Raw genomic sequence first — 26,162 nt, forward strand, 5'->3', positions numbered from 1 at the left:
GTCGCATTTACTTTGATTTATATATTTTGCTTCATTTAGCTTTTGCTGTTTGTAAATGCAATTTATTTGACCTTTTTCTAAAAAAAATGGTGCTAGTTTTTTTGTGTCCTGCTTCAAATGGGAGTGTGTTTTGTTTTCCTTTGATTGATTGTTTTGACAATGATCAGTGTTGTGAGTTTTATTTTGCCCTGCACTCCCTCTGTCGGCCACAAACGGCACTGCGCTTCCAGTTTTCGGTCCCTCCGAGGTGCCGTAGCCTAGTGACCATTTGCGGCACCGGGTTGCCTGGAGCCGGAGCCGGAGCCTGGCCCTGAGGCGGCTGGTCAGTGCCCGGTGATCACGGGCCAGCGGGAAAGCAGCGGGCCCAGGGTGGCCGAGGCTCTGCTGCATTTGTTGGTAGGTAGCCCCGGCCTTTCGCAGTTGTGAATCCGCGGCCCGGGCCTGGCACGATTTCTACTTTGGAAACTTTAAACAAAGAGCTTATTGGTGCACACAGCTGGAAATGTTGCTGTTAAACTCTACATAATGTTAGCACTGTGCAGCAGGGTATTAGCAGACTTGTGCAGCAGGGTATTAGCAGACTTGTGCAGCAGGGCCTTGTGTTAGCAGAGCCTTGTGCAGCAGGGGCTTGTGTTAGCAGAGTCCTGGCCCCAGAGCAGCCTTCGCTCTCCAAGAAACCCAGTTGCAATCTTCAGTTTGCAGTTAAGATCATTTCTTGAAGGCAAACGTGGATGCTGGTTTCATTTTTTTGTGATCTGTCTAATTACATGGGCACGCATGCTTTTTGTTTCAGCCTAGGTGACTGGTAATAAATGTGATGGTTCGATTGTTTTTGGACATGCATAACGGTTTTGAATAAAGGTGAATACACAGGTTAGTTAGCATCTGTGGAGAGAACCGGCAAGCTAAAGTTTCGCATGTGGAGTCTTACATAGAAATTTATAGCACAGAAGGAGGCCATTTCGGCCCACCGTGTCTGCGCCGGCCGACAAAGAGCCGCATGGCCCTTGGTCAGCAGCTCTAAAGGTTACATATAAACCTATGAACAATGATATTTGAAAGGCAAAGAGCACCCAACCCAACCAGTCCGCCTCACATAACTGCGACACCCTTTATGCTGAAACATTCTACACTCCATCCCAACCGGAGCCAGGTGATCTCCTGGGAGAGGCAAAAACCAGATTAAAAACCCAGGCCAATTTAGGGAGAAAAAATATGGGAAAATTCCTCTCCGACCCATCCAGCTGTGGCTTAACCAAAGTATTATACAATTTAAGCATAGCCTCTGTGCTCTTATATTCTATGCCTCGACCAATAAAGGCAAGCATTCCGTATGCCTTCTTAACCACCTTATCCACCTGGCCTGCGACTTTCAGGGATCTCTGGACAAGCACTCCAAGGTCCCTTTGTTCATCTACAGTATTAAGTGACCTACCGCTTAATGTGTATACCCATTCCTTATTAGCCCTCCCAAAGTGCATCACCTCACACTTCTCTGAATTAAATTCCATTTGCCACTGCTCTGCCCACCTGATCAGTAGATTGATATCCTCCTGTAGCCCACGACTTTCCTCTTCATTATCAACCACACAGCCAATTTTAGTGTCGTTTGCAAACTTCTTAATCATACTTCCTATATTCAAATCTAAATCGTTGATATAATACCACAAAAAGCAAGGGACCCAGTACTGAGCCCTGCGGAGCCCCACTGGAAACATCCTTCCAGTCACAAAAACATCCATCAATTATTACGCTTTGCTTCTTGCCTCCAAGCCAATTTTGAATCCAACTTGCCACTTTGCCCTGTATCCCATGGGCTTTAACCTTCATGACCAGTCTACCATTTGGGACCTTATCAAAAGCCTTGCTAAAGTCCATATATACTACATTGAACGCAATACTCTCATCGACCCTCTTGGTTACTTCCTCAAAAAATTCAATCAGGTTAGTTAAACGCGATCTTCCCGTAACAAATCCGTGCTGACTGTCCCTAATTAATCCTTGCCTTTCCAAATGCAGATTTATCCTGTCTTTCAGGATTTTTTCCAATAATTTTCCCACCACTGAAGTTAGGCCCTGTTGTCGTCTTCACGATGCTCAGTGTTGAAGGGCCTGCACCTCCTATGTTTCTATAGCCAAAGCTAATAAGGGATATGGGCTAAAGGTGGATATATGGAGTTCGGTCGCAGATCAGCCATGATCTCAGTGAATGGTGGAAAAGGCTCGAGGGGCTGAATGGCCTACTCCTGTTCCTATGTACCTGAAACATTAACTTGTTTGTTTTCTCCACTGATGTTGGGTGATCTGCTAAATATTACAAGCATTTTCTGATTTAAAGTATCCACAGTATTTGGCTTTTTATTTGGAACAATGACAAGAAATGAAGTTGGATGGCATGCACATGACCTCAGTGCTCAGTTTAGATTTGGAAATCCTATTGTGCCATTTGCAGACATGACCGGGAAGATGCAAGGAGGATGTTTCCTCTGGCTGTGGAGTGTAGAACCAGGGGTCACAGTCTCAAAATAAGGGGTTGGCCATTTAGGACTGCGATGAGGAGAAATTTATTCACTTAAAGGGCTGGGAATCTTTGGAATTCTCTACCCCAGAGGGCTGTGGAGAATCAGTCATTGAGTATATTCAAGACAGAGATCGATTTTGGATATTAAGGGAATCGAGGGATATGCTAATAGGGCGGGAAGGTGAAGCTGAGGATGATCAGCCACGATCTTACTGAATGGCACAGCAGGCTCGACGACCCAAACAGCCGACTCCTGCTCTTATTTCTTGTGTTCTTACGATAGCCATTTTTATATTGTAAATCCCTGTCTCTAAAATGGAGTGTGCTAATTTGAATACATTATAGAATACTCACTGGAGTGGAGTTAATCTACAGGACAATCGAGAAATTGTTCAACCTCCGATACCTCCAGTCTAATTCCAAGGTTGTTCCAACCTCTTGTCTTTGAATTACAATATGCAGATGACACTTGCATTTGCGCACACTCTGTGTCCGAGCTCAAAACCACCGTTGACCCCTTCACTGAAGTATATGAGAGTCTGGGCCTTACATTAAACATCTGTAAGACAAAGGTTCTCTACCAACCTGCACCCGCCACACAGTACAGTTCCCCGATTATCAAGATCCATGACAAGACCCTGGACAACGTGGACCTCTTCCCATATCTTGGGGGCCTACTATCAGCAAGGGCAGACATCGATAACGAAGTCCAACACCACCTTCAGTGTGCCCAGGGCCGCTTGAGGAAAAGTGTTCGAGATCTCAAACCCGGCACCAAGCTCATGGTCTACAGAGCAGTAGTGATACCCACCCTCCCATGTGCTTCAGAGACATGGACTATGTACAGTAGGCACCTCCGCAAAGTCCTGCAAATTCACTGGCAGGATAGATGCACCAATGTTGGCGTTCTCTCTCAGGCCAATATCCCCAGCATCGACCACGCTCGATCAGTTATAGACGGGCTACATTGTCCACATGCCCGATACTAGACTCCCGAAACAAGCACTCTACTCTGAGCTACGTCATGGTAGACGAGCCCCAAGAGGGCAGAGAAAATGCTTCAAGGACACCCTCAAAGCCTCCTTGAAAAAATGTAACATCCCCACCGACACTTTTGAATCCCTGGCCCAAGACCGCTGAAAATGAAGGAGAAGCATTCGAAAAGGCGCCGAACACTTCGAGTCTCTTTGCCGGAAGCACGCGGAAGCCAAGTATAAACAGTGGAAGGAGCGAATGACAAATCACCCACCCATCAGTCACCTTGGAACTCATTTTAGTGTGGCAGCAAGTCATCTCGACTCCGGGGGACCGCGTCAGAGATATAGAATTGTTGCTTTCAGTGATCAATGGATGGTGCTGATTAAATGTCTTTCCATTTTTCTAAGTGTTGGTGGGGTCAGGCAAAGGCATACCTTTCGTTTAACTTTCAAACTTGAAGTGACTAATATTGGGATTTAAACCAAAGTCCCATCACTTGATAACTTTGTGCTGTCTGATATGTTAATTAACATGAGTTCCCAACACATTCTCTGGCCATAACTTTGATCAATGAGATGTCCTTGATCAGATCTGAGAATGTGCCCAATATCAAATAGCATGGTCACATCCATCCTTATCTTTCACTTAACATAAGAACATAAGAAATAGGAACAGGAAAAGGCCATACGGCCCCTCAAGCCTGCTCCGCCATTCAATACGATTGTGGCTGATCTGATCATGGACTCAGGTCCACTTCCCTGCCCGCTCTCCATAACCCCTTATTCCCTTATCGTTTAAGAAACTGTCTATTTCTGTCTTAAATTTATTCAATGTCCCAGCTTCCACAGCTCTCTGAGGCAGCGAATTCCACAGATCCACAACCCTCAGAGAAGAAATTTCTCCTCATCTCAGTTTTAAATGGGTGGCCCCTTATTCTAAGATTATGCCCCCTAGTTCTAGTCTCTTCTATCAGTGGAAACATCCTCTCTGCATCCTTCTTGTCAAGCCCCCTTCTTGTCAAGCCCCCTCATAATCTTAGACGTTTCGATTAGATCACCTCTCATTCTTCAGAATTCCAATGAGTAGAGGCCCAACCGATTCCACCTTTTCTCATAAGTCAACCCCCTCATCTCTGGAATCAACCTAGTGAACCTTCTCTGAACTGCCTCCAAAGCAAGTATATCCTTTCGTAAATATGAAAACCAAAACTGCACATAGTATTCCAGGTGTGGCCTCACCAATACCTTGTAAAACTTGTACAACTGTAGCAAGACTTCCCTGCTTTTATACTCCATCCCCTTTGCAATAAAGGCCAAGATTCCATTGGCCTTCCTGATCACTTGCTGTACCTGCATACTAACCTTTTGTGTTTCATGCACAAGTACCCCCAGATCCCACTGTACTGCAGCACTTTGCAATCTTTCTCCATTTAAATAATAACTTGCTCTTGGATTTTTTTTCTGCCAAAGTGCATGACCTCACACCTTCCAACATTACACTCCATCTGCCAAATTTTTGTCCAGTCACTTAGCCTGTCTATGTCCTTTTGCAGATTTTGTGTGTCCTCCTCACACATTGCTTTACCTCCCACCTTTGTATTGTCGGCAAACTTGGCTACGTTACACTCGGTCCCTTCCTCCAAGTCGTTAATATAGATTGTAAATAGTTGGGGTCCCAGCACTGATCCCTGCGGTACCCCACTGGTGACTGATTGACAACCTGAGAATGAACCATTTATCCCTACTCTTTGTTTTCTGTTCGTTAGCCAATCCTCTATCCATGCTAATATACTAACCCCAACCCCGTGATCTGTTATCTTGTGCAGAAACCTTTTATGTGGCACCTTGTCAAATGCCTGCTGGAAGTCCAAATACACGACATCCACTGGTTCCCCTTTATCCACCCTGTTCGTTACATCCTCAAAGAATTCTAGCAAATTTGTCAAACATGACTTCCCCTTCATAAATCCACGCTGACTCTGCTTGACCAAATTTTGCTTTTGCAAATGTCCTGCTACTGCTTCTTTAATAATGGATTCCAACATCTTCCTAACCACAGATGTTAGGCTAACTGGTCTATAGTTTCCTGCTTTTTGTCTGCCTCCGTTTTTAAATAGGGGCATTACATTTGCAGTTTTCCAGTCTGCTGGGACCTCCCCAGAATCTAGGGAATTTTGGTAAATTACAGCCAATGCATCCATTATCTCTGCCACTACTTTTCTTAAGACCCTAGGATGCAAGCCATCAGGTCCAGGGGATTTATCCACCTTTAGTCCCATTATCTTACTGAGTACCGCCTCCTTTGTGATTGTGATTTGAGTCTTTACTTTGAATTGGTAGTGATACTCAGACTACATTGTGACGAAGTAAGGTGTTCCATCTTAAGTGACAAGCTGGGCAGGCAAACAGCATATGTATGAATTCTGCATCTGGTTGCTGCATCATATTGTAATAATGATTAGGAAAAGGGGAGGTGCAACGAGACCTGGGTGTCATGGTTCATCAGTCATTGAAAGTTGGCATGCAGGTGCAGCAGGCAGTAAAGAAGACAAATGGTATGTTGGCCTTCATAGCTGGGGGATTTGCGTATAGGAGCAGGGAGGTCTTACTGCAGTTGTACAGGGCCTTGGTGAGGCCTCACCTGGAATATTGTGTTCAATTTTGGTCTCCTAATCTGAGGAAGGACATTCTTGCTATTGAGGGAGTGCAGCAAAGGTTCACCAGACTGCTTCCTGGGAGAGACTGGATCAACTGGGCCTTTATACATTGGAGTTTAGAAGGATGAGAGGGGATCTCATAGAAACGTTCAAGATTCTGACGGGACAGGTTAGAAGCGGTTAGATTGTTCCCGATGTTGGGGGAAGTCCAGAACCAGGGGACACAGTCTTAGGATAAGGGGTAGGCCATTTAAGACTGAGATGAGGAGAAACTTCTTCACGCAGAGAGTTGTTAACCTGTGGAATTCCCTGCCGCAGAGAGTTATTGATGCCAGTTCATTGGATATATTCAAGAGGGCGTTGGATATGGCCCTTACGGCTAAAGGGATCAAGGGGTATGGAGAGAAAGCAGGAAAGGGATACTGGGGGGGATGATCAGCCATGATCTTACCGGATGGTGGTGCAGGCTCCAAGTGCTGAATGGCCTACTCCTGCACCTATTTTCTATGTCTATGTCTATGGCAGACATTTTATGTCACCCAATGTCAAAACACTCAAACTTCCAGCAGTGGTTACTAGGTAGGAAACCTGAGTTAGTTTATTTTTGTTCTCCTCCTTAACCCAGAGACACTAAGGCCAGCGAACCTAACATGGACCTGCAATTGAATGTGAACCCTTCTTAATTGACTGGCTCAGCCACGCCTTGCTTTTACCATTGACAACTGCCCTGACCGATACGAACTGACTTGGCACAATCTGCCATTGAACCTTCCTGGACTGTGTGGCTCAGCTACACATTGGCTAATAAGCTTGTTGAACCACTGAGATTTCACCATGTTATTTTAAAAAGTAGGTAATTAGCTACTCGTGTTTTGCACAAACAATGGCCTGGAAATCCCGGCCTCCCCAGATCCACACTGAGTGTGTACGGACCCGGGAAGGCATCGCAAAAGCCGGTTTTCAGTGCGCTATGCGCATGCGCTGAAAACCGGCTTTTTTGATCTGTCAAGTTTCTGGCTTGACAGATCTTCCGTATCTTGGGCGCGAGGACATTCGCATGGGCAAGATTGCGGTATTTACCCATATTTTGCCCAGCAAATGTCCTCAAAACTCTTGCGCCTGATAAAAGCAGGCACATAGCCTACTTTTACAGGTGTGAGAGTTTTAAAACACACACAAACATCATAAAATAAAATTAAAAAAACACTTTTATTGTTTAAAAACCCTCCCCACTGCGGTAAGTTTATTTTAAACCATAATTAAAAAAACTTTTTTAAATCGGGAAAATATTTTTTTTTATAAGACATAGATAACTTTAATTTAAATTAATGTTATATATGTGGTGCATTTTTTATTTTTTTTAGTGTTTTGGGTATTTGGGGGGGTTTCTCAATCATAATGGGAATCCATCTTACGGAGTTCCCATTATTATGAATGCGTACATACTGTTCCTGAATTTGCTGCCTAGAGCCATGTGACTGTAGCTCCAGCTCTGCGGACATCCTGATGTGCACATGCTGCGTTGCGCAGTCAGTGGAGGCCTCAGGACCAGGATCTCTCGTGGGCACATCAGCTTCAGGTAAGTGCGCATCTTTTTTAACTTTTTTAGCCGATCGCCCGCGGGAAGCAGCTGACCGGGATTTCTAGGCCAATATGTTCACTGTTCCTCCCCCCCGCCTTAAATGTATCTTATTTTGATCTTTGTTTGCCTGCAGACTATCTTTGACTGAAGTCTTTGCAGAAGAGGAAACCATGTCATTGACAGTTGGCTTGAAGACTGATTTGGAGAGGTTGCTGTTGCACTTTCAGCAGACTGAAAGTGTGCGGTATGAGGAGTTCTCGGCTATCTGGAGGGACATGAAGTTCTCCACTATCTTTTAGTAAGAACCTTTTTGTTTTCTTGAACAATTCTCTCCCCTGAATGCATTGACTGCTGCTGGGCTATGCTTCCAAAGATGTTTGTTATCCACCAGTGTCTTGCCCAAATGACCTGTATTCATGTGTGAGCTAACGCAGTGACTGTTGACAGTCTATATAAGTGCATGATGCATCATCTCTGAGCCTGATCCAGTTCTCCCCTGATCATTCATGAGCGCATTCCAGAAGCGGTCAGGAGGTGAAGCGAGCTGATTTTTGTGCTGCCTAGATCAGAGGCTGTGAGGCCAGGTGCTCCTGTTGATTTCTGGATTCTTTTCCCTCAATCTGGTTCAGTGAAATCACTGAGTCGAATACCGATTGTGCTTTAAACAAAGCAAGCTTTTATTTAAAAAGCAAATCCCGATCGGGGACCTTATCAGACAGAAGGAATGCAACTCTGATAGATCGCACTCACTTCCTACGGACAAAGTGACGTTACAATGTAAAGGGACGATGGTTATACATTTTCGGTAAAAGATAACAAGATACAATTAGAGTGACATCCTAGTTCAGCCTATCCTCTTTGATCCCTCTTTCCCTTTGTCCACTTATAAGCCGACCTAAGTATGGTCTGATTTTAAACAAAGACCTTCTGTTAATGTTTCAGGTTAATAACATGATCTAATAAGACCTTGAGGTTTTTTGCAAGCTGTGGGGTTTTTTTTTTCAAGCTGTGTTGGTATTGTAACATTTTGCAGTCTCGAGTCTGAGATTTTCATGGCTATTCCTCCATGAATTCTTTGTTAGCTGATACTGTCCATATATAATTCCCACGTTCTCAACTTCAATGTCTCTATACACTTTCAAACATTCACATTCCCCCCTTTTATCATTCCATGATTACACTTAGGATATTTTGCTGATTAAAAGAGTTCGGTTTTCCCGTCTCTCTTCTCAGGTCACCGTTGGTGTAGCTGGCTGTCTATCACTACGGGTAAAAGTTCAAACTGGTCTCCTCGGGACCCATGTTCCAATTAGGATGCCAATGGTCTTGTTCAGCTATGGAGAAGAGGAAATCTGGAACAGAAACAGGAATTAGAATAACCAGTAAAATAGGTTCGTTAGAGGGTGGTGAGCTTGCAGTGGTGCAGGTGAACCCAAGCAGTTTTCCCCTCAACCTTGGCTGCAGTGGGGATAGTGAGTAACACCTGAAAAGGCCCCTCCCATCGTGGCTCTAATCCCTTCCGAATCCATTTCTTAATCAGGACATACTTCCCAGGTACCACGAGGGACGATTCGGGTAAAACTGGGAGGTCGAGGTGAGCCTCTCGAACCTGGTTGTGAGCTAGTCGCAGAGCCTGAGTCAGAGAAAGAACATAGGTGGTCATCAGTCGAGCTGAGATACCATAAGTAGGAACAATTTCCCTCATTAACACCTTAACAACAGTTTGAGCCTTATTGTCCAGGGTAGGGTAGGCTTCAATCCATCTGCTAAACACATCTACTATTACTAACACATATTTGTAACACTGAACTTTTTGCAACTCAATGTAGTCCAACTGAAATGTCTCAAAGGGACCTTCGGGTAGGGGCGTTTTACCCCAATCACAGGGGACTCCCTTCCCTGGATTATGTTGCTGGCAAACCAGGCAACGACTACTGATGTTCTGGGCGAGCGCCTGGAGTCTAGGGTGCCACCAAGTAGCCAAAAGTGTGTCACTCGTGGTCCTTGCTCCACAATGAGTAGCAAAATGCATACATTCAATAACCCATAGAGCCAACTCGTCAGACATGCAAGTCTGTTCCGCGGGAGTGGTCCAGAGTTTAGAACCATTGTCATAAGTACATCCATAATTTTTCCACAACAGTTTTTCTTTTTCAGGAGCGTCCTCCTGTGCTTTAATAACATCTTGGATGGTTGACATTGGTTTTTCCGAGGCTAACTTATCCTTTGCAGGATTTTTAGTCTGATTCATCATTTTGGGCGCTACCATCTGTTGGTCACGAGAGGCCTGTTTAGCCTCTTTGTCAGCACAGTGGTTCCCTATATCAACCGGGGATTTTCCGGTGGTGTGGGTGGTACTTTTAACAATGGCAATGTGCTTGGGGAGCATGAGGGCTTGCAACAAATCACATACTAGTTGCTTATGGGATATCTCATTCCCCTGTGAGGTTAGGAATCCCCTATTTTTCCATAATTGTCCGAAATCATGGGCCACCCTAAAGGCATACCTAGAGTCGGTATAGATATTGACTTTGAGGTCTTTGGCCAAGATACAGGCTCGGGTGAGGGCGAATAGTTCAGCTTGTTGGGCAGAATAGGCAGTTTCAAAGGCGGTAGATTCCAAGACCTGATTCTCCTGGTTTACTATGGCGTATCCTGAGATTCGTGTACCTTCTGGATTAATAGAAGAACTTCCGTCAACATACATAATGCAGTCTGGATCTTCCATTGGTACATCAACTAAATCTTCCCTGACTGATGAGACCTCTTGAATTAAAGATAAACAATCATGACTGGGTTCTTCCTTCAAGGCAACGGGGTCTATTTTGGAAGAGTAGTAGGCAACAGGCCTATGCTTATCCCCGTGTTTCTGAGTAAAGACAGCAGTAGCACAGTCTTTCAGGATTGTACAATACAGTTGAAAGGGCCGGTCGTAGAGGGGTCGGCCCAAAGCCGGAGCTTGCAGCAGGGCTGTCTTTAGTTCCTTAAAGGCTTGGACGTCTGCGGTTTCTATTTCAAAGCTGCCTTCCTTATTTGTATACGGGGTGAGGTGCTTAGTCATCAGGGCAACATTAGGGATCCAGGATCTGCAGTAATTGATCATCCCCAACCACTGGCGCATTTGTTTAGCCGTGCTAGGGACTGGAAACTGGCAAATTGGTTCAACTCGGCTAGCCTCCAAAGCTCGGTGGATACTTGGTATTGCCTGTGATTTCAGCGGGTACTGTCGGATAGAGGGCCAGTCCACATTGCCCTGCACTGGGATCTCAATCGGATCAATGGGAGTATAACCCACTTGAGAGGGGTCCTCTGCCCACACATGAGGATCCACATAGTCAGGTATGTCAGAGCCAGTATGATGCTGCAGAGTCGTTAAGACTTTCTCGGGGTCCCCGTGGAATTGGACTGTTCGGCCATGTTTTACAATTTGCACATCCTGGCTGGTAGGGTCAGCCTCGTCTATAGCCTGGCGCACCATAACTCCAAAATCTTTAGCGTGGTGGGGAGGTAATACTTCACGAGTAATATGTGGTGCCACCGTTGGGGGCTGTTCATCTACCTTCCCTTCCGGTCCAGTCACTCTAGCCCTTAATAGAATTTCCTTCACTTCCCCTTCGTGATCCTGATAAAAGTTCTGCAGGTCCTGATTCCACTGGGATCGTATGCTAGGGTCACGTGATAGGGTGCCTGCGGCAGGTCCAGAGACCACCACTGAGGGGTTCTAGTGGTATAATACTGCCGCTTAAGGGTTCCTTGTTTTACAATAAACCCATCATCTCCACACTCCAAATGCAACTGGAATTTGCAGAGGAGGTCTCTAGCCATCAAGTTACAGTCCAGATTGGTTGTGATAACAAATCGATGTTCCACCGATTCTTCCTGGTAACCCATTTTAACCGGTTCTGACACCGGGAATGTAGAGACTTGTCCCAGGAATCCTGACAGTCCCTGTGTTTCAGTGAAGGCGGGGAGTTTAAGCTTTGATTGTACAGAAGACATGAAGGCTCCCGTATCTATGAAGAAGGGTTGTCACTCATTCCGAATTTTTAACAATATCATTGGTTCGTCATCCGGGGAGGGTCCCTGCACAATCAAGCTACGTAGTCAATACGAATCGGGGGACGGTTGGCCAAAGGGGTTGTTCTGGGAGAAGTTAGTGTAAGATCCCCGTCCTCTTTCCCCCCTTGCCCCCCTCCTCTTCCTCCTCTTCCTTTTTCGTGCTGACGGGAGGGACAATTTCTATTCCAATGTCCTTCTTGCCCACAAATAAAGCATCCATCTCGTCTTTCCCAGCCCCGATCTCTTCCCATACCAGGCTGGGGACAGTAGGGCGGTCTGTAATTAGCAGGGCCCGGGCCATTTGGGTGTTTGGTATAACCGTATCCCTGTTTATCCACCCAACCCTGCACGCAACACTGCGGTTCCATCTGGTATCCCCTTGGGTCGGGTTTTGGTCCTTCCACCCGAGGCGGCTCTTCCTTTCTAGTGACGTATTCAGTCTTGACCCGGGTTGGGAGCGCACCTCCCCCCTCTCCTTTCTTTTCCTGCCAATAATATTTAACTGCCCTTTCCATCTGGGCTTTACTGTTATCTGCCCAATTCATATTATTTGTCCGGATAGCGTGAGCAACCGAATAGGGCAGGCACTGAAGTAGGATAGCGCAGAATTGAGGAGAATCCTCTCCTGCCCTGAAGGCATTATCTCCTGATTGACTTCCGTATATTTCAATAAATCTTTCCATGAATTCATTGGCAGTTTCTTCTCGTTTGGGTTTAGTTTCTAATACTGCGGCCATACTGATGGGCTTCTGAAGGGTCGTGGTGAGAGCATTAAAGATAGCGTTTAGGCAATCCTGGACATCGTTAGGGTGAGCAACCAACAATGCATCATGAGTAGCACATCCTAGGTGAGTTAGAAATCAGGCATGCTCAGTTGGGCTCAGGGTTTGCTTTACCAGGGCCCACAGGTCCCTTGATTCTGCATTATATCCATGCATGTCAAGGTCACTCCGTGAAATCGGAGGTCAGGGTTAAGTTGGGTTTGTGGATCCCTTTCAGCTTATTTATCTTAGTCTTTTAACTCTTCAGTTTGTTTTGTTTGAGTATCTATTTCTTTATTGTATCAGGCAAGTATTATTACATAAGCTAGTTCTGTTTTTATTTTTATTCTTACTATCGCACCATTCCTCTCTTAGGTGAGTCTTTTTTCTATTAAGAAATCCAAATTAATAATGTTCAGTATGAAATGGCTGTCAATGGAAAGGGTTAACTCCTTTACAGGTTTGTAAGAAGACCTGATGTCATTACGTGACTTCACGTAACCATTTGAAAAAAAATCTTATCAGGAAAGGCAGCATTTGATTAAACTCCAATATTTTTTAACTTCTTATTCAAGTACTTGCCAAAGATATTTTTTTAATTGATTTAAAACGAGACCACACATTTTTAATAGCTATTTGTTTACTGAAATTCAATTTCGTCATCAGCCTCGGTCAATGCAAAGCCAACCATTTTAACTACATAGTCTATCGATACCTTTCTCAGAGGTCCCAGTGGAACTCTGAGTACGTTTGTCGTGCGTGCACTCTTTCTTTAAGACGTCTACGGTTTTTAATATGTTCTCCTTCTGTCAATGAAAGCCGTAATTTAATGGAGTTTTTCTGCCAACTCGACAGGAGTGATGCATTTTTTTTCAGACTGCAATGGAACTTTTCTCATAATTTAAAATCTCAGAACATTTTTTTTTTCTTTCAGCACCTATTTAGTACGTTACTTCTTCTCTTTTTCATCTTTTCCATAACTAGAGGGAAGTCTGGCACGTAGGCTGTGGACTGCTTTTCGTTATCTCAATTGTTCCAGCCTCAAGGTCGTGTTATTTAATATAATATTTTTTTTGAATCCTTTTGAATCCATCTCAGTTGTTTTGCTGTGCCTTCTCTGAATGTTTTCTTTCAACAAGTAAGTAATCATGTCAAATCCTTTTTTAACCACTGGGACCATGTATTTTTTTCTTTTTTTTTATACTCAACAAACCTATCCTTTGTGCATTTCCTGGCTCCGTAACTTATCATCCGAATATACTTAATTCAATAAGGTTCACACTCTTAAACTTCCCACATACAGGACAACACTACGAAGGGTTAAAAAAACTTTTTTTCTCTTTGGAAAAGTGGGTGGAGCTAAAACAAACCACAACTCCCCGGCTTTTTTTCCACAGTAAAAATCACACAAGCATTTCTCATTTAAAACAGACGTTCACAAGAGTCTCTCTTCTTTTCTATTAATTGTTTTGGCCGGCTCTATTTTTGGATCCATGACCTTTCAGGGAATTCGTAGTTTTATCTAAATTACCCATCCTGTGTCGCCGCACGTTGGATCAGGGTCCTAATTAGTCCTGATTGTCTCCACGTCGCCCCATGGTGGTTTCAGTTATCTTACCCAGAGCCTAGGTGGACCAAGTGATATACAAGATCGACGCCGTACCTGGCGTAAGTACAATTTAAAATTTACACAGTCCCGCGGCTTAATTTTACGCAATTCCCTAACCTCCGCGTTTCCCTACACGGTTCGCGCGATTCTCTCTCTCTCCGCGTTGCCGCGCGGTTTTACTTGGGCCTCGAACCCACACAGACACTGGGCCTCGAACCCTGGTAGACTTACCTATTCTAACCTATCTTTCCGAGTCGCCGCTTGGTTTGTGTCACCGCGCAATTTCCCTATCTCTATCCCTATTCTAAGTTTGAAAGGTATTCACCAGATTGTCCTGGATCTCGTTCAGACACTACCTGAGAACCAGCGAGTGGCTAAACTTTCCTCAGACGTTTGAAACCGGGGGAAACTGGAGCAGTATTGAAAGTATACTTACTCCAGTGGCCACTTTCCCCTTGTCTCGTCCAAGGCTAGTCTGGCTCTTAATTCGCAAGTTTTTGGCAGTCGTCCTTTGAGATCCCACTTCTGACACCAAATGTTGATTTCTGGATTCTTTTCCCTCAATCTGGTTCAGTGAAATCACTGAGTCGAATATCGATTGTGCTTTAAACAAAGCAAGCTTTTATTTAAAAAGCAAATCCCGATCGGGGACCTTATCAGACAGAAGGAATGCAACTCTGATAGATCGCACTCACTTCCTACGGACAAAGTGACGTTACAATGTAAAGGGACGACGGTTATACATTTTCGGTAAAAGATAACAAGATACAATTAGAGTGACATCCTAGTTCAGCCTATCCTCTTTGATCCCTCTTTCCCTTTGTCCACTTATAAGCCGACCTAAGTATGATCTGATTTTAAACAAAGACCTTCTGTTAATGTTTCAGGTTAATAACATGATCTAATAAGACCTTGAGGTTTTTTGCAAGCTGTGGGGTTTTTTTTTTCAAGCTGTGTTGGTATTGTAACATTTTGCAGTCTCGAGTCTGAGATTTTCATGGCTATTCCTCCATGAATTCTTTGTTAGCTTATACTGTCCATATATAATTCCCACGTTCTCAACTTCAATGTCTCTATACATTTTCAAACATTCACACTCCTGCCACCCAGTTACAATTAGCTAACTCCACACAGACCAGCTATTGAACCTGGAATCTTCTCTGTTGAATGGCTCAGCCACACTATGATAGAATAATACAGCACTGAAGGAGGCTATTCGACCTATCGAGTCGGCGCCGGTTCTTTTAGAAGAGCAATCCAGTTAGTCCCACTCACATGCTCTTTCCACCTATCCCTGCAATTATTTCACCTTCAAGTATTTATTTAATTCCCTTTTACTAACTGGGACTCCAGGGAAGCTCCAAGAGCCCATTTGTATTATCAGCAAGTAACCAGCTTCTCAAAAGTTCAAAGATTGTTGTGTATTAAAAATTGTAGTTTTTATATAATCAAATTTAAAAGCACCAAAACCTTGAACTTTTGCTGCTGGTGTAGTGTAAAGTCAGGATTTGATATTGATATAAAATTAATGTAAATATATTGGCCTTCATTAAATAGGTATCCATTTGGATATCCAAGTACAGTAATTATGGGCACAAGCATTTTGGTTATGATACTGGACTAGCAACCCAGAGGTCAAATGTTCAAATTTTGCCATGACGAGTTGTGAAATTGAATTCAGTGAATCTGGTCATTTGTAGGCTAGCACGAGAAAGTGACCATAAAAGCTGTCGGATTATTGTTAAAATCCAATTGGTTCACTGACGTTCTTCAGGAAAGGGAACCTACCCATTTTGTAGGTTTTAAGGAGCATCTTAATGGAGGAAAGAGAAGCGGAGAGGTTTAGACAGAATTCCAGAGCTGGGGGCCTAGGCAGCTGAAAGCATGACTGCCAATAGTAGAGCAATTTAAAATGAGTAAGAGGCCAGAATTGGAGGAGTGTAGATAACTCTGCTGATTATAAGATGACACTGAAATACATTTATATGTCATTACAAATATCGTGCACACCTTCTTGCATCACTGTTTCCACTATATAAATGTGAATATAAATGTCAAATTTTCTCCGATAACACAATGTTAAATGCGCTTTATAAAGGCAAGTTGATGTCGTTGAATAAGACTTTACAATTTTACAACTTTTTTTTACTGTTGCCCTTTTGTATTAGTGGCTGGCTTAGAACTATTAAAACAAAATGCAAGAGCTTCAAATTTGAATACAGTGTTCCTGAAAACTTGTCAGTGACAAAACTCAATGGCAGTGCACCAGGAAATTTATTTTGCAACAAACTATAGCATTTAAGGCTGTAGTGCTTCAGTACTTTCTCAAAGCCATGACTCCATTTTCTAGGGATAAGAAAGTGGCAGACCAGGAATGTAGGTTACCATCACCATCAAATGGTTCATCTCTGACTCTCACCTTTCCTTCCTTGACTCCTCTTTCTCCATTTCTGGGGATAGGCTATTGACAAACATTCACTAAGTCCACAGCTACCTGGACTAAACTTCCTCCCACCCCGCTTCCTGTATGGACTCCATTCCGTTCTCCAAATTTCTCCGTCTCCGTTACATTTGCTCTGATGACACCACCTTCCATATTAGTGCTTCCGGTATGTCTTCCTTTTTCCTCAAACGAGGATTGACCTCTACCATGCTAGACATGGCCTTAACACTGTCTATTCTATTTCCTGCACTTCTGCTCTCGCCCCTTCCCCTCCTGCCCAGAACCATGATGGGGGTTCCCCTTGTTCTCACCTTTCATCTCACCAGCCTCCACGTTCAACGGATCATCCTTCGCCATTTCCGCCACCTCCAGCGTGATCCCACCACCAAAGGCATCTTCAGCCTCCTCTCCCCTCTCAGAATTTTGAAGGGACCACAATCTCCACGACAGCTTGGTCGACTCCTCAATCACCTCCAGCAACCCCATCCCTTCCCACGGCACCTTCCCGTGCAAGCGCAGGAGATGCAATACCTGCCCTTTTCCCTCCTCCTTTCCCACTGTCGAGGCCCCCAAACAAACCTCCAGGTGAACCAGCGATTTACTTGTACGTCTTTCAATTTGGTGTACTGTATTCGCTGCTCACGATGCGGTCTCCTCTACAATGCGGAGACCAAATGCAAATTGGGTGACCGCTTTGCAGAACACATCCATTCAGTCTGTAAGCGGGACCCAGAGCTTCCTGTCATTTTAAATCTCCGCTCCACTCCCACTCTTATTTCTGTGTCATTGACCTCTTAAACTGTTCTTAGAATCATAGAAATTTACAGCACAGAAGGAGGCCATTTCGGCTCATCGTGTCCGTGCCGGCCGACAGAGCTATCAGCCTAATCCCACTTACCAGCTCTTAGTCCGTAGCCCTGTGGGTTTCGGCACTTTAAATGCACATCCAAGTATATTTTAAATGTTGAGGGTTTCTGCCTCTACTTTCAGGCAGTGAGTTCCAGACCCCCACAACCCTCCTGGGTGAAGACATTTCCCCTCGTACCTTTTCTAAACCTCCCCGCAATTACTTTAAATCTATGCCCCCTGGTTGTTGACCCCTCTGCCAAGGGAAACAGATCCTTCCTATCCAGGCCTCTCATAATGTTATACACCTCAATCAAGTCTCCCCTTAGCATCCTCTGGTCCAAAGAAAACAGACCCAGCATCTCCAATCTTTCCTCATTGCCAAAATTCTCCAGTCCAGGCAACATTCTTGTAAATCTCCTCTGCACCCTTTCCAGTGCAATCACATCTTTCCTGTAATGTGGTGACCAGAACTGCACACAGTACTCCAGCTGCGGCGTAACCAGTGTTTTATAAGTCCAAGCATAACCTCCTTGCTCTTGTATTCCATGCCTCGACTTATAAAGACAAGTATTCCATATAACTTCTTAACCACCTTATCTATCTGGCCTGCTACCTTCAGGGATCTGTGGACCTGCACTCCAAGGTTCCTTTGTTCCCCTACACTTTCCAGTGTCATACGATTTAATGTGTATTCTCTTGCCTTGTTCGACCTCCCCAAATGGCACTTATCCGGATTGAATTCCATTTGCATTGTTCTGCCCACCTGACCAGTACATTGATATTTGTCTGCAGCTTTCTTCACTATTAACCACACAGCTTATTTTAGTGTCATCTGCAAACTTCTTAATCATGCCCTCAACATTTAAGTCCAAGTCATTGATATATACCACAAAAGGCAAGGGACCTAGTACTGAGCTCTGTGGAACCCCACTGGGTACAGCCGACCAGTCACAAAAACACCATCAGACATTACCCTTTGCTTCCTGCCTCCGAGCCAATTTTGGATCCAACTTGCCACTTTGCCCTGGATCACATGGGCTATTACTTTTGTGACCAGTCTCAAAAGCTTTGCTAAAATCCATATACACTACATCATATGCACTGCCCTCATCGACCCTCTTGGTTACCTCCTCTTAAAATTCAATCAAGTTAGTCAGACACGACCTTCCCTTGACAAATCCATGCTGACTGTCCTTGATTAATCCATGTCTTTCCAAATGAAGATTTATCTTGTCCCTCAGGATTTTTTCCAATAATTTTTCCACCACCGAGGTTAGGCTGACTGGCCTGTAATTATTCAGTCTATCCCTTTCTCCCTTTTTAAACAAAGGTACAACATTAGCAGTCCTCTGGCACTGCACCTGTAGCCAGAAAGAATTGTAAAATTATGTTATAGCTTCTGCTATTACCTCTTTTGCTTCTGTTAACAGCCTGGGATAGATTTCATCCAGGCCTGGGGATTTATCCACTTTCAAAGCTGCTAAGCCCCTTAATACTTCTTTGTCACTATGTTTATCTCAACTAATATTTCACACTTCTCCCTCATTGCAAAATCTGTATCACCCTTCCCTTTTGTTAAGAGATGCAAAATATTCATTAGGAATCCTACCCATGTCTTCTGCCTCCACACACAGATTTCCTTTGTGATCTCTAATAGGCCCCACTCTTTCTCTAGTTATCCTCTTGCTGTTAATGTATTTATAAAACATCTTTGGGTTTTCCCTGATTTTACTTGCCAACATTCTTTCATGTTCTCTCTTTGCTTTCTTGATATTAAACCCCTGCACTTCTTATACTCCTCCTAGAGTTTGTGCTGTGTTGAGTTCCTGGGATCTGTCATAAGCTTCCCTTATTTTTCTTTATCTTACCCTGTATGTCCCTTGACATCCAGGGGCTCTAGATTTGTTAGCCCCACCTTTATTTTTTAAGGGAACGTACTTGCTCCGTACCCTCAGGATCTCCTCCTTGACTGCCTCCCATTACTCTGACACTGATTTACCATCAAGTAGCTGTTTCCAGTCCACTTTGGTCAAATCCCATCTCAGCTCAGCAAAATTGGCTTTACCCCAATTGAGAACTTTTATTCTTGGTCCCACTTTGTCCTTTTCCATAACTAACCTAAATCTTACTGAATTATGATCACTAGCACTAAAATGCTCTCCCACTGATGCCCCTTCCACCTGCCCCTCTTCATTCCCCAAAACCAAGTCCAGAACCGCCCCCTCCTTTGTTGGGCTTGTTACATACTGGCTAAAGAAGTTCTCCTGCATGCATTTTAGGAATTCCACACACTCTGTACTATTCACACTACCTTTTTCCCAGTTAATATTAGGTTGTTGAAATCCCCCACTATTACAGCTCTATAGTTTTTGCACTTTGCAGCAGTTTGCCCACATATTTGTTCTTCTATCTCCCTCTCACTGTTTGGAGATCTATAGTACACTCCCTGTAGTGTGATCGCCCCTTTTTTGTTCTTTACTTCAACCTATATGGCCTCATTTGATGACCCGTCCAACATATCATCCCTTCTCACAGCTGTAATTGTTTCTTTAATCAAAACTGCAACCCCCCTCCTTTTTTTATCCCCCTCTCTATCCCGTCTGAAAACCCTGTAACCAGGAATGTTGAGCTGCTATACCTGCCCTTCTTTCAGCCATGTCTCAGTAATAGCTATAATATCGTACTCTCAAGTGTCAATTTGTGCTCTCAGCTAATCTGCTTTATTCCTTATACTCCTTGCATTGAAGTATATACCATTTAGTATTGCCAAACTCCCTTGTTGTTTATTTTCCAGCCTTTGTTTCCTCTGTCTTCCAAATTAACTTTCTACTAATTCTTCTCTGCTGCCCAATTCCAGCGGTCCCAATGCCTCCGAAATTTAAAGCCCTCCTGCCTGCACCAACTCTCCAGCCACGTATTAATTTCTCTCTCCTTTTTCTGTACTCACTAGCACGTGGCACCGGCAGTAATCCGGAGATTGCTACCTTTTGAGGTCCTGCTTTTTAATCTCTCTCCTAGCTCCCTAAACTCTGCCTGTAGGACCTCATCCCTGTTTCTCCCTATGTCATTGGCACCGATATGAATCACGACCTCCGCCTGTTCTCCCTCTTTCCCCCGCCCCCCCCTCAGAATGCCCTGCAGTCGCTTGGTGACATCCTTGACCCTGGCACCAGGGAGGCAACATACCATCCTGGAGTCACGTCTGCAGCCACAGAAATGCCTGTGCTCCCCTGACTATTTGTGTCCCCTACCACTATTGCTCTTCCATTCCTCTTCCTCCCCCCTGTGCAGCTGAGCCACTGGTGCTGTGGACTTTGCTCTGGCTGCACTTCCCAGAGGCACCATTGCCCTCACCAGCACTCAACAGAATACTGGTTGGAGAGCGAAATGGACTGCCTAGTACTCCTCCTCTTCTGCCTGGTGCTCACCTACTTCCGCCCTGCCTGCACATTCTTAAGCTGCGGGGTGACCACCCCTGAAATGTGCTATCCACGAAATTCTCAGCCTCGCGGATGCACCGCAGTGACTCCAGCCGCCGCTCAAGCTCAGAAACGCGGAGCTCGAGTTGCTGCAGCTGACGACACCTCCTGCACACGTGGTCATCCAGGCTGCGCGAAGCGTCCAGGACTTCCCATAATCCACAGGATGTGCAATCCACGGTTCCAATGAAGCTCGAGGAACAGCACCTCATCTTTCTTTTAGGCACTTTACAGCCTTCTGGACTCCACATTGAGTTCAACAATTTCAAACCCTAACCTCTGCCTTTATTTTATTTTATTTTCTCTCTTTCCCAAGGCAGCTGTTGATGATTCTGCCATCTCCATTTACACCCTATCTAGACTCATCTTTTGTTTCTTAACTGGTTCCATTACCATCTCCTTTTGCCTTGCAAGAAACCAGCATCCCTTTTGTCTCTCAATCTCTTCTGCCTTCCACCCTATCACAGACCTTCCCTTTTGTTCTGTTCTCCCCTTCCCCCTTGCCCTGCCCCTACACTTGCTTAAAAATCTGTTGCATCTTTAACTTTTTCGGTCAACGACCTGAAACGTTAACTTTGTTTCTCTCTCCACAGATGCTGCCTGACCTTCTGAGTATTTCCAGTATTTTCTGTTTTATTTCAGATTCCAGCATTCACAGTATTTTGCTTTTGGATGTAGGTTACCATGTCAGTTTTAAGCATGTCCCATGAGATTGCTGTATCCTTGTACTAGTTTGGTTTTGGGATGGTGCTGAATAATTTGTAGATTCACATATTGGTGCATGCACATTAATTTGGAATCCATATGAATCTGTAAAGTGATGGCATAAACATTTTTTTTTCCAGTGGAAAAATGACAAAAACTGACAGCAGGAAGTTCACCAGGGAAGCATTAGCCCTGGCAAGTCAATACTTTTTCCCCCCTTACAGCTTTCAGATCCGGTTTGGAGGCTTGTACCTTCTTTACGGACTATACAACACACAACTTTGTCAACCTAAGGAAAAGGTAAGCGCAGCATGATCCGAGTAAAGTTTGTTGAGTGACTGTTTTTTTTGCTACTTGTTTGATTATTCCAAAATGTTAAATATCACTGGAGATTCATAGCTTTATTTCACCCCCTCCGGCTATCAAAGGTACTTTAGACATGGGGGGGGGCCGAAATTGCCCCTTTCTATAAGAGCCGTGATCAACTCAGAGGCAGCCACGGGTCATAGAAACATAGAAACATAGAAAATAGGTGCAGGAGTAGGCCATTCGGCCCTTCTAGCCTGCACCGCCATTCAATGAGTTCATGGCTGAACATGCAACTTCAGTACCCCCTTCCTGCTTTCTCGCCATACCCCTTGATCCCCCTAGTAGTAAGGACTTCATCTAACTCCCTTTTGAATATATTTAGTGAATTGGCCTCAACAACTTTCTGTGGTAGATCTGGTTTGTGTACAGTAATTCATGACATCGTCTGTATCATCATAGACAGTCCCTCGGAATCGAGGAAGACTTGCTTCCACTCTTAAAATGAGTCCTTAGGTGGCTGAACAGTCCAATATGAGAGCCACAGTCCCTGTCACAGGTGGGACAGATAGTCGTTGAGGGAAGAGGTGGATGGGACAGGTTTGCCACATGCTCTTTCCGCTGCCTGCGCTTGATTTCTGCATGCTCTCGGCGATGAGACTCGAGGTGCTCAGGGCCCTCCTGGATGCACTTCCTCCACTTAGAATGGTCTTTGGCCAGGGACTCCCAGGTGTCGGTGGGGATGTTGCACTTTTTCAGGGAGGCTTTGAGGGTGTCCCTGTAACATTTCCACTGCCCACCTTTGGCTCGTTTGCCATGAAGGAGTTCAGAGTAGAGCGCTTGCTTTGGGAGTCTTGTGTCTGGCATGCGAATGATGTGGCTTGCCCAGCGGAACTGATCAAGTGTGGTCAGTGCTTTACTGCCGGGGATGTTGGCCTGGTCAAGGACGCTAACGTTGGTGCGTCTGTCCTCCCAGGGGATTTGTAGGTTCTTGCGGAGGCATTGTTGGTGGTATTTTTCCAGTGACTTGAGGTGTCTACTGTACATGGTCCATGTCTCTGAGCCGTACAGGAGGGCGGGTATTACTACAGCCCTGTAGACCATGAGCTTGGTGGCAGTTTTGAGGGCCTAGTCTTTAAACATGCTTTTCCTCAGGCGGCCGAAGGCAGTGTTGAATCTCGTCGTCAATGTCTGCTCTTGTTCTAAGAGGCTCCCGAGGTTTAGGACGTGGTCCACGGTGTCCAGGGCCGCACCATGGATGTTGATGACTGGGGGGCAGTGCTGTGCAGTGAGGACAGGATGGTGGAGGACCTTTGTCTTACGGATGTTTAGCGTAAGGCCCATGCTTTCATACGCCTCAGTAAATACATTGACTATATCCTGGGGTTCAGCCTCTATGTGCGCAGGCGCAAGCATCGTCCGCGTACTGTAGCTCGACGACAGAGGTTGGGGTCGGTAAGGACTCACCGCTCGGTCGGCGCGGAGGGACCGCCATTTTACAAATTGCCCTCGTGGATTTTCCCGGCGGAGAACGTCTCCGCTCTGCCCGTGTTGTCGACCCCTTACCGACCGGGTCGACCCCCTTTCCACCCTGCATGGGAAGTTGCCCCACGGAAAATTGCCCTGTGGGAATGGATCGCCTGCCGCTTGGTGCCCCAGTGTGAAGCTGTGTTTGGCTGGGCGGCATGTCTGCCACGGCCACCATTTTATTTTAATTAACTGCCAGGTCGGCCCGACACCGATGCCACGGGTTCGGCCAGGCTCTTTAACTAACTGAAGGGGAGGGTCGTTGTGACGCGTCAGCACGATGCGACACGTTCATGTCACATAGAAACATAGAAAATAGGTGCAGGACGAGGCCATTCGGCCCGTCGAGCCTGCACCACCATTCAATATGATCATGGCTGATCATTTTTGCAACTTTAGTACCCCTTTCCTGCTTTCTCTCCATACCCTTTGTTCACTTTAGCCGTAAGGGCCACATCTAACTCCCTTTTGAATATATCTAACGAACTGGCCTCAACAACTTCCTGTGGTAGAGAATTCCACGGGTTCACAATTCTCTGAGTGAAGAAGTTTCTCCTTCTCTTGGTCCTAAATGGCTTACCCCTTACCCTTAGCTTGTGACCCCTGGTTCTGGACTTCCCCAACATTGGAAACATTCTTCCTGCATCAAACCTGTCCAATCCCCTCAGAATTTTATATGTTTCTATGAGATCCCCTCTCATTTTTCTAAATTCCAGTGAATATAAGCCTAGTCGATCAAGTCTTTTTTTCATATGTCAGTCCTGCCATCCCGGGAATCAGTCTGGTGAACCTTCGCTGCACTCCCTCAATAGCAAGAATGTCCTTCCTCAGATTGGGAGACCAAAACTGTACACAATATTCAAGGTGTGGCCTCACCAAGGCCCTGTACAACTGCAGTAAGACCTCCCTGCTTCTATACTCAAATCCTCTCGCTATGAAAGCCAACATGCCATTTGCCGCCTTCACCACCTGCTGTACCTACATGCCAACTCTCAATGACTGATGTACCGTGACACCCAGGTCTCGTTACATCTTCCCTTTTCCTAATCTGTCACCATTCAGATAATATTCTGCCTTCCTGTTTTTGCTACCAAAGTGGATAACCTCACATTTATCTACATTATACTGCATCTGCCATGCATTTGCCCACTCCCCTAACCTGTCCAAGTCACCCTGCAGCCTTTTAGCATCCTCCTCACAGCTCACACTGCCACCCAGCTTAGTGTCATCTGCAAACTTGGAGATATTACATTCAATTCCTTTGTCTAAATCATTGATGTATATTGTAAATAGCTGGGGTCCCAGCACTGAACCTTGTGGTACCCCACTAGTCACTGCCTGCCATTCTGAAAAGGACCCATTTATTCCTACTCTTTGCTTCCTGTCTGCCAACCAGTTCTCTATCCACGTCAGTACATTACCCCCAATACCATGTGCTTTAATTTTGCACACCAATCTCTTGTGTGGGACCTTGTCAAAAGCCTTTTGAAAGTCCAAATACACCACATCCACTGGTTCTCCCTTGTCCACTCTACTAGTTACATCCTCAAAAAATTCTAGAAGATTTGTCAAGCATGATTTCCCTTTCATAAATCCATGCTGACGTCTTCAGCTATGGCCGTTCCGAAATGCCCGCACATCCATCCCGATGATGACACCACATCTGTCAAGCTCCAAAAAAAAACTCGTGCTGAATTTCCCAGGATTGCCCACCGCAGGCATTGGGACGAATGGAGCACTTAAAAATCGGTTGTTGCGCCCCATTTCAGGCGGAGGGCATTTTCTGCCCTCTGGTGTTTCCACTTGTGGGGAAGACCAAAACGAGGGGAAATAAATATAAGATAGACACTAATAAATCTAATAGGGAATTCAGGAAAAACTTCTTTACCCAGAGAGTGGTTAGAATGTGTAACTCGCCAGCACAAGGAGTTGGTGAGGCGACTATTATAGATGCATTTAAGGGAAATCTTGCTAACCCACGAGGGAGAATGGAATACAAGGGTTCATAGAAGCATAGAAATTCACAGCACGGAAGGAAGCCATTTCGGCCCATTGTGTCCACGCCGGCCGACCAAGAACTATCCAGCCTAATCCCAGTTTTCAGCTCTTGGTCTGTAATCCTGTAGCTTACGGCATAATGGGCCCAAGTTTCCACATGATTTGCGCCTGATTTTTAGGAGCAACTGGTGGAGAACGGACTATCTTAGAAATCGCAATTCTCCACATTTTTTTTTCTGCAGTTCTAGTCAGGTAGAACAGTTCCACTTTGGAACAGAATTTTTTCTTCAAAAGGGGGCGTGTCCGGCCACTGACGCCTGATTTGAAAGTTTCCACAGTGAAAACGTACTCCAAACTAAAGTAGAATGGTGCAAGTGAAGATTTTTGTAGAACTGAAAAAACCTGTTCTACACATTAAAAAATCAGGCGCAGGTTACAAATTAGGCGTCCAGAACGAGGTGGGGGGGGGAGGGGGGAAGGGAAGTCATTAAATTCTATAATAAATCCTTATTTATACTTATACAAATATTATACAAATAAATCCAACCTGAATAAACATTTATAAGCAAAGAAAAGATTAAATAAACCATCTTCCTACCTGTGTGAAAGTGCTTCAGGCAGGCCTTTCGGGACCGAAGGCTGAACGGGCCGGCCCGAGACCTCGGGCAGGGCCCGTCCCCAGCACCAGA

The 26,162-nt window shown here is 45.0% G+C and overlaps 1 protein-coding gene across 2 annotated transcripts in view; it reads left to right on the plus strand.

Moving 5' to 3' along the window:
- The first annotated feature begins 235 nt into the window (after nt 1-235).
- The window catches only part of snapc1b (small nuclear RNA activating complex, polypeptide 1b), a 56,869-nt gene continuing 30,942 nt past the window's right edge, over nt 236-26,162 (plus strand). Inside the window, exons 1-3 of one of the 2 annotated variants that reach the window (XM_070879473.1) lie at nt 236-396; nt 7,871-8,035; nt 21,783-21,942. In XM_070879473.1, coding sequence (XP_070735574.1) covers nt 7,908-8,035; nt 21,783-21,942 — 288 coding nt within the window. In that variant the 5' untranslated portion in view covers nt 236-396; nt 7,871-7,907. The remainder of the gene's footprint in view (nt 397-7,870; nt 8,036-21,782; nt 21,943-26,162) is intronic. The other variant, XM_070879474.1, reaches the window with a different exon arrangement.

The sequence above is a fragment of the Pristiophorus japonicus genome, chromosome 4 (genome assembly GCF_044704955.1).
Source record: "Pristiophorus japonicus isolate sPriJap1 chromosome 4, sPriJap1.hap1, whole genome shotgun sequence".
Lineage (NCBI taxonomy): Eukaryota > Metazoa > Chordata > Chondrichthyes > Pristiophoridae > Pristiophorus > Pristiophorus japonicus.